Source organism: Magallana gigas, chromosome 1 (assembly GCF_963853765.1).
Source record: "Magallana gigas chromosome 1, xbMagGiga1.1, whole genome shotgun sequence".
NCBI lineage: Eukaryota > Metazoa > Mollusca > Bivalvia > Ostreida > Ostreidae > Magallana > Magallana gigas.
In genome coordinates this window covers 65,083,167-65,092,559 of record NC_088853.1, presented here as the reverse complement: position 1 = coordinate 65,092,559, position 9,393 = coordinate 65,083,167, and the positions used below count along the sequence as shown (strand labels likewise).

Genomic DNA, 9,393 nt, shown 5'->3' with positions numbered 1-9,393 from the left:
TAAGGTGATCCCCTGACCTGTACCAAAAAAAGGTTATCTATAAGGTTACAAACTGGATCGTTACCTTATCCCTCATCCCTCCCCCCAAATAAACAAAACATTTTCTGTTGACAATTGTTTACCATACATCTTTTATGTGTCAATTTCTAAACAGACACTAAAACAATAAAACTCATTAAAGTGATAAATTATGTTATTCTATGTGTCTGGGGAGATGTTGACCGGGGTACCTCGCGCGCTTTTTAATCACGTGCATATATGACCTGGCCAAAGTGCGCAAGATGGATGGCAGAACAACATTCGTAATTATGCTCGTAATTATTATGTCATGGCTCGTTATGGTACAAAATGCACATGTAGATCGAAAGGTGCTAACTTGCTACTGGCCCGACTGTCGCGAAGTCCGTGTAAACGTGACTGAGATTCGGGAAGTATTCGATACTTCATGCAGACTGAACCGTGTGGTTGTTTTTGGTGACCCGACCGTGATCAAGATACGAGATCTTCATGGTCATATATGCGGTAAGTACAAATTATGCATTTTTACACAAAATTTAAAAGCATATAAATTAGATTTCGACTGCAACCTCCCCCTCCTTTTTTTTTTGGGAACAGTAAATAGTGAATCCGCCACATAAAGATCATGATCTAGTTGCATCCTATAAAAACCTTCTTTTTTGGGCGTGTGTATAAAAAATGTACACCATTTTTTATTTCAAATATTAAAATTGTAGTAAGTATTATTTAAAAATCAGTACCCCGAACACTTTACAAGTGGCTTTTGCTACGTCACGTGGTTTTATTGATTTTTCTGCTAAAGGCGTGTGTACATGTGTTAACCCCCCTTTCTTATTTCGGTTATTCCTGAATATAACACATGAAGGTCACAGTGTACTGTTGAATGATCCTTTTTATTTTTTAAGTATATAGTAATCGGTAGTAGGTATCATATAAAAAAAAAGTTGTAATCAAGTAACCTCCATACTGAATAGTCGCATAACACAAACGTGTAGCTCAATTGCTACGTCACGTGATATTATTGATTTTTTTTTTTGCTTAAGGGTGTGTGTGTGTGTGTGTAAACCCTTCCTGTCTTTTTTATTACGGTAATTCCCGAATCCTCCACATGAAGATCAGACTTTGCAATGAAATTATGAACAATATTTTTCATTTCAAATAAATGAAACGTTAGCAACATCTTCGCTAGCCAAGGGTTTTCGGTCCGCTTTGCTCCCCATAAACCCTTGGCGGATTTCATTACGAAAACACGGTGACAAGCTCCGTTTTATGATTGGCTGCAGCTGCGAGTAGATGATCCAATCACAGAGCTTGTAAATATAAACTTTAAACGAAAACACGTGTGTGATCTTTGGTAGAACATTCGATGCTTTTAACAAGTTGAGACACAAGTTCTCGAGTACAGTGCCTCCCCAAGGATGGTCTAACCAGATCGCTTTAAACACCTTTATATTTTACTGGGATTTAACATATAGTTCTACAAAATTGTCAAGGCTCGCGTGATAGCATGGGAAGTAAACATGGCGAATGTACATGTAGAAGTTGCCTTTCCCGTTAGTAAATAAGTTCCTGCTTATGGGTATTGCTTTTAAAGGTTCAGTGAGCTGCGTTTTATTTAATTTCTTTGTTCCGCAACATTCACGACAACGATACCTGGTTTTATGGCATGAAAGCTTCAATATGAATCGGCTTTTTTCACTCCCGGTACAGGTCCTTACAAAACACTATGAATAAAACATCCCGTGCTTTCCCTATGTTATAACTTAATTCGTATTTTATTAATAACATCGTTAATTGTGTTCCGATATTCGGTATAGTCAACATCTTTTCAAGTTGTATTAATGCCATGGTGTGTATATAACCCGTTGTGTAATTCGATTAAAATGTAAATATGCAAGGGGCGCAACTCAAGTTGCTCGCTAGATAGCGCCACCACATCACCGAGTTTTCGTAATGAAATCCGCCAAGGGTTTATGGGGAGCAAAGTGGACCGAAAACCCTTGGCTAGCGAAGATGCGTTAGCAAGTGTTACTACAAAATCAGAAACCTCCACTACCCCGACACGAGACACCGTGAAGTTCCAGATGTGTCTTGTGTTACGTCATATTGATTTTTCTGTTCAAAGACACACATGTAATACCCCTCTTCTTTTACACATAAAGAAAACTGTAGTATGTGTCATTATAATAATCTGTTGTTTACAAGGATAATGTTTTTAGTTCATGATTTTTTTTATAGAGGCAACATTCAGTCCCACGGCACCAAAGCATACCACGATCGGGCAAACAGGTATATACCTTTGAAATATTATTTATTATTAATAAGTATCGAGCATGGTTGTTACATGTGTGACATTGCTATATCTGTAGTAGTAGTAGTAGAAGTAGTAATGTAAAACAATCCTTTTATTTATTTTTTTAAAATGTAAATTAAAAGAAAGACATGTAGTGTATGTGTGTGATTAAGATAAACTGTAGTTTAAAAATATTATAATTGTTTTTCATAGAGACATCAACCACTATCTTCTCCTCCACCATTGTTCCCGCGACAGACACTCACAGTGAGCCTACACTGGTCTCATCTGGTACAGCAGGTATGAATGAAAAGCCACGTGATCTAGGAGGTCAGCTTTTTCCCAGAGGCGTGACTTATACTACATCACGTGACATTATTGATAAATTCTCCCTCTGTAGTAATGTGTTGTAAACATTCCTTTGATTAGGGTTTTTAAAGAAATGCAAAAATAAACAAATAAATAAAATAATTGTTTATGTGCATGTGCTTCCAAAAATATGTTGTTTTACAATGGTAATATTTTTAATGAGTATTTTTTTATTTATAGAGACAACATCAAACGTCGGTGTCACAACACCTAAGCTGACCAAGTCCGGGCAAACAGGTATATACGTTTGAATTATTATTAATTACTTGACTTTCTTGTATCTGTAGAAGTGGTAATGTAAACAATCCTTTTATTTATTTTTTAAAATGTAAATTAAAAGAAAGACATGTAGTGTGTGTGTGTGATTAAGATAAACTGTAGTTTAAAAATATTATAATTGTTTTCCATAGAGACATCAACCACTATCTTCTCCTCCACCATTGTTCCCGCGACAGACACTCACAGTGAGCCTACACTGGTCTCATCTGGTACAGCAGGTATGAATGAAAAGCCACATGACTTATGCTACGTCGCATGACATTATTGATAGTTGTAGTACAAGTGTGATTAGAATAAACTGTTCATGATCCTTAAATTTTTTTATAGAGACAACATCAACCGTCACAGCAGAGGTAACAACAGTAGGAATCGCTGTTCAAACAGGTAAATACCTTTTAACTAAATTAGCTAATTTTAGTTACTGATTATCCACAAAATGAGATGGTGATGTGAATCGCTAAGCACTCTTCCATTGGAAGTAATTATGGATTATAAATACTTTTGATTTAACTTTGCTGAACGATTAAAATAATAATAGAGCAACGTTGACATATCTTACATTTTATTTTTTTTTTAGAATCAGGACAGAACATTCTTAAAAAACTCTTGAAGAGTTTGAATAAACCATTGGAGGATGGCGAAACCCTTTCAGATAAAAGTCTTGGTAATAATGTGGTCAATTGTATTACAATGGGTGTTTGTATTTTGATATTAATTTGTATTCTGTTATTCAATAGAAAACAATGTCATTTTAACCGTAAGAAGTCTAATAAAAAAGTGAATCATATTTATAAGCCAAATAATTATAGGCAAACTTTCCAGTTTGATTTGGAAAATGAAGAAGAGGATATAATGTAATGACTACTTAAAAATTAATAAGAATATTAATAATTATACTTCAGTTGATTTTTTATAGGGTTTTTAGCATGGGCAGTAGCAACTACCTTTACAGTAGCAATGCTGTTATTAAAAAAATGGCTAAAGAAAAAATGCGAGAACCTCGTGAAAGATGATAATGTGTCTACACCCCCCCAATCCGTTGATGATCCCTCTTCCCCCTCCACATCCGATGATCCTAACCTATCCACCATTCATGTTGTTCCCTCCACCCCCACTACCATTCATGATGATGATGATGATAAAAATGATCAGGCTTCACCCACCACCATTATTAATGATGATGATGACACCAACCCGCCTCCTAGAACAAGTACCCCTTCGTCCCCGAATGTTAACGAAAGCCGAAGACCCCTCATCACACCTCTGTCCTCCGTCACCACCTCCCCAGATGTTGAGGAAAAATGCGTAGCTAGAAACACACGATCAAAGCGACAACTGAAATTTTAGGTCTTGTTAACGAAAGCAAAACTTTACATGTAAATGATAATGGTTTTTATGTTTGATTTTTACATTGACATTCGGTTTTTAATAATCTTTTTACAACATTGAAAGTCAGTTTTTTAAATAACCCTTTGATTCATTAAAATTTCAGTTGTGTTTTTAATATTTGACATTTTACAACATTGAGATTATGTAATCATCTATTTACAACATTGAGATTCAGTTTTTAAATAACCGTCCGATACTATTTTTGAGGATTTTTGGGTTTTTGGTTTTTTTTTTTACAAAAAATGTCTTTAGGTATTTTTGTAGTTTTGACTAATTTTTTTGTTGAAAGAAAATGTCTTAGTTAGATTGTGAGTTTTTTCATTGTCATTTGCTTACATGCCGTTAATTTTTTTTTCATAAAAATGTCTTAAGGTGTTTTAATACATTTTTGACTTTAATTTTTTTTTTTTGTTGATTTTTTTTTTAAAGAAAATGTCTTAGTTAGATTGTGAGTTTTTCATTGTCATTTGCTTACATGCTGTTAATTTTTTTTCATAAAAATGTCTTAAGTTGTTTTAATACATTTTTGACTGTAATTTTTTTTGAAAGAAAATGTCTTAGATTGTGAGTTTTTCATTGTCATTTGCTTACATGCTGTTAATTTTTCTTTAAATAAAAATGTTTTAAGGTGTTTTTATATATTTTTGACTGTAAAATTTTTTTTTAAAGAAAATGTCTCAGATAGAGTGTGAGTTTTTCATTGTCATTTGTTTACATGCTGTTAAATACTATAATTAAAAACAATTGTTCTTATGAATGTTGTTGTTGTTATTTATGAATGTATATATATCAATGTGACAAAAAGATGGGGTTTCTACAACATGAAATTGATGTTTTTTAAAAATGTAATTTGAAGGTATGGCACAAGACAGTTTACTGAAAGAAATCCTTGACACATTGGAGGATCCGGACACCGTGCAGTTATTTGCAACAGCTAATGGTTTAGTCGGTGATGCCGAGGTCGAGAACCGATTAAGGGAACTCCAATGGGATAAGCACATTGACAATTTATGGCAGGAGGTTCTCTCTGATATTGAGTCTCCTCCTAAAAAAAAGTGTCATTCTCTCAATGATGGCAATCAACCTTCTACAAGTAGGCAGGTGGGGGGCGGTGGGGAAAGTTCCGATTCTAAGAACACATTAACAAAACCTTACTATATATGGAAGAGAGATACCAGGACCTTCAAGAAAAATCTAGCCCGTGACACGACCTTCAAGGTCAAGTTCAATGATCAGTGGAGGGGAGATAAATTGTTAGATATACCAACTAAATTGCACGAGATGTTCGACGACCTGTTGTCGGAGGCCAGGGGTCACGATGCTGATCTTGGAAGGGTGGTACTGAGTCATCCAAGTTTAAACAATCCGATCGTTGTACCCCTCCAGTCCTGGGAAAATCTGAATGCAGATGTTGTCATGTCCGAAATTACCAAGGTACTCAATTCGAATGAAAGCTTGCCTGTGGACGAAAATCTGTTGGTCACCATTGGGTCTATCGATTTGCCGAAAGGGGGAGGTAACCCTAGAAAATTACCTATCACGTCTCTATTCGGTCCCAAAAATAGCTTGCAGAGAAAGAGATCACTTTTTCATGTTGAGAATGATAACAATCTATGTATGGCAATTTCCATTGGTCTCTGTTTTTTAAAAACATGCAAGAAAGTAGATTCTGATGTGTGGAAAGATTTAGTCAGGGAAGATTCCGGAACTATGCTGGACCATGTCATCAAACATCACACTGTTACTCAGTCTTACTATGACAATATCTTAAAAACACAGAGAAAAAAAAAGCAAACCGAATTGGCAATGTGGCTATGTGCAAGAGCTGGCGTGCCCAATGACAGATACTTAGGTTTGAACGATATCGAACCGTTCGAAGCCTTACTTGATGTTTGTATTAACGTTGTGTCCTCTAGAGTAGGGAACAAATTCGTCAGGGTGACAGAGGACCAGGAAAAGCCGCGTCTGTATTAATATCACGTGGACACGGAAACTGAAAAACACTGGCATGGGATTGCCAGTATACAGGGATTTTTTAAGACCTCGTATTTTTGCCATACTTGTTTAAAACCTTACAAAGATAAATCCAAACACACGTGTGCCACCTCGTGTGAAATTTGTTTGCATGACCACTGCCCAGAAACGGAGTTTCAAATCGGTTGTCGAACTTGTGGACGGATCTGTCGCTCAAAGGCATGTTTTGAAAGACATAGAAAACAAAGAGTCGTCAAAAAACAGAGTTACCCCCCTCCCTGTGATTTGTTCATCAATGTAAAAAATGCAGGGTCGTTCTACAATGCTGCAAACGCTCTCCAGACTTACACGTTTGTCAAGAATGGCAGTGCCCTAACTGTCTGGAGTATCAAATTGGAGAACATCATTGTTTTTTCAAAAAGCGTATGGGTCTAATTTAGAAAAGAGAAACAAGAAATTTATTTTCTACGATTTTGAGACGCGTCAAGATGACATCTTTCAGTGTGAGTAAGGATATCGACCGTCTCGTATCAGATGTGAGCAATGTGTCAAAAAACAACGCCAATGCCTAGACTGTAGACTCTGTAAGAATTGTCGCGATCCGTCCTGCGGTCTACAACAGCAAAAAGTCAACTTTGCTGTGCTACAGACCTCCTGTCGTATGTGCGAAAAAGAGGAACTAGTGGACGATGCCACCTGTAGTTGCTGTGGAACACGATGTTTTAAATGTTCCAGAACCTATAAAGGTGAATACGTGAACCCTCCCTGTCCCGATACGTGTGGAAAAAGAGAAGTTGTGTTTTCGGGTGATGATGCTGCCGAACGCTTTTGTTACTTTGTCACCAGCAAACACTGTAAAGATTCAATCTTAATTGCTCATAATGCAAAAAGTTTCGATTTATATCCCGTTTTAGAAGTGCTCATCGATCGTCACTCCATTCGACCTAGCAAGATTATTTACAATGGTTCAAAAATCATGTATATGCACATTGCCCAGAAATTAAATTTGACTTTTGTGGATTCCCTCAATTTCCTACCCATGAAGCTAGCCAAAATACCCGATGTTTTCGGTCTGCAGGAACTCTGCAAGGGATACTTTCCCCATTTGTTTAATACCAAAGCCAACCAAAACTTCGTGGGACCGTATCCAGGATTAAAGTATTACGGATACGACTTCATGTCGGCCGGGGATCGGAAAAAGCTTGCAGAATGGCATGCAACGAAACGAGACGAAACCTTTAACTTTCGAGAAGAAATGTTGCAATACTGTCGGTCAGATGTGGATATATTGCGGCGGGGATGTTTAGAATTTAGAAATTTGATGATCAATGTGACAACTATCAAGGAAAGCACAGTCTTAGCTTGGAGTCGACCCATTTGATTATGTCACCATTGCCAGTGTCTGCATGGGGATATTCAAGACTCTCTTTTTGAAAGGAAAAAAACAAATAGAAATTACTAAAGATGGGAAATTCGACTTGTACGACATTTTTATTCAGAACAATTTAGAAGGGATCCGCCTCGATGATTCTTGGACGTCTCTCGTCGATTTACGTGAGGACGAGAGTGTACAGATAGGAAAACGACATTTCAAGAGCCCCATAGCAGTCGTACCATCTCAGGGATACACGAAACGTGACAATTACAGCAAGATTTCTATCCAATGGCTGGAATGGTTGATGGAAAAAAGTCGTCAGCGGGGTAACTCTATTGCCATTTCCCACGCTCTCAATGGAGGTGAATATCAGGTGCCGGGGACCAATTATAGATGTGACGGATTTGCCAAGACTCCTACCGGCAAGGGAACCATTTATGAATTCTACGGTAAGAGCTTGTTATCTAACACATGCCCCTTCCCCCTAAACTGGAGGGGGGGGGGGGCGGCGGCGGCGGCGTACCTGAACTTAATTACGGATGAGTTGAGGATTTATATTGTTTTTATTTTGGTACAGGTTGTGTGTTCCACGGTTGTCCCACCTGTTTCCCGGACGATAGGAATACCATCAAACACCCATCTACCAATCAGACCATGAAAGAATTGTACGATATGACAATAAACAGAGAAAAGGAACTGAAAGAGCTTGGATACAAATTGGTCATTGTATGGGAGCATCAATTTAAATTTCAATTGGAGAAGAATGCAGCATTGCAACAATTCGTATCTACCCTAGATCTTCAAGACAGACTCGACCCACGTGACAGTTTTTTTTGGTGGCAGAACCAATGCCATTAAACTACATTACAAAGCCTCAGAAGACGAAACCATACAGTATTACGATTTTACTAGTCTTTATCCCTGGACCAACAAATACTGTTGCTATCCCGTTGGCCATCCGACCATCATCACGGACGATTTTCAGGGTTTGTCGCAATATTTTGGACTTGCTAAAATAAAAATTCTGCCCCCTAGACAACTTTATCATCCCGTGCTTCCATACAATTCGAATGGAAAATTAAAGTTTCCACTGTGTCGCACATGTGCGGACAGTGAAAATCAAAGCGAATGTACATGTTCTTAAGAAAAAAGAGCTATCATGGGCACGTGGTGTACTCCCGAAATTCAAATGGCAACGTCCAAAGGATACAAAATCTTAAAAATCTATGAAGTTTATCATTTTGCAGAGTCTTCCAAATACGATGTCGAGTCGTGTGAGGGGGATTGTTCGCTCAATATGTGAACATGTTTTTAAAAATTAAACAAGAGGCTTCTGGATTTCCGGTAGGATGCGATACGGAAGAGGGCAAAAGAAAATACATAGGGGAATACAAAGAAAAAGAGGGCATCCAATTAGAGTATGATAAAATTTTAAAAAATCCCGGTTTGCGATGTTTAGCAAAACTTTGCTTGAATAGTTTTTGGGGGAAATTTGGTCAGAGGTTGGGCATGCAACAGTCTGTTTTCTTTCACGAATCAGAAGCCGAAATTTTTTTTCAAATGCTCTCAGATCCCACTAAAGTGCCTCACAATTTTCACATTGTTTCGACGAACATACTTCAATTAGAATGGAGTAACAACCCCTTATTTGCGTCATTTGACAACAAAACCAACATTTTCTTGGCCTCGTTTACGA

At 37.3% G+C, this 9,393-nt stretch overlaps 1 protein-coding gene across 1 annotated transcript; it reads left to right on the top strand.

The window, feature by feature from the left end:
* Positions 1-338: 338 nt before the first annotated feature.
* LOC117688241 (transcription initiation factor TFIID subunit 12) lies at positions 339-4,306 on the top strand. The gene is made up of 7 exons (XM_066087462.1): positions 339-522; positions 2,525-2,611; positions 2,861-2,917; positions 3,091-3,177; positions 3,287-3,343; positions 3,537-3,623; positions 3,876-4,306. Exons 1-7 carry the CDS (start codon positions 339-341, stop codon positions 4,304-4,306), a joined length of 990 nt encoding a protein of 329 aa, XP_065943534.1.
* Positions 4,307-9,393: the final 5,087 nt, after the last annotated feature.

What these genes read in the sequence shown, in the direction of transcription:
- LOC117688241 (XM_066087462.1), top strand. Translation starts at nt 339, where the DNA reads ATGGTACAAAATGCACATGTAGATCGAAAGGTGCTAACTTGCTACTGG. An exon ending in TCTTCATGGTCATATATGCG is followed by an intron (nt 523 to 2,524) that starts GTAAGTACAAAT and finishes TGTTTTTCATAG; the next exon opens with AGACATCAACCACTATCTTC. An exon ending in AGGAATCGCTGTTCAAACAG is followed by an intron (nt 3,344 to 3,536) that starts GTAAATACCTTT and finishes TTTTTTTTTTAG; the next exon opens with AATCAGGACAGAACATTCTT.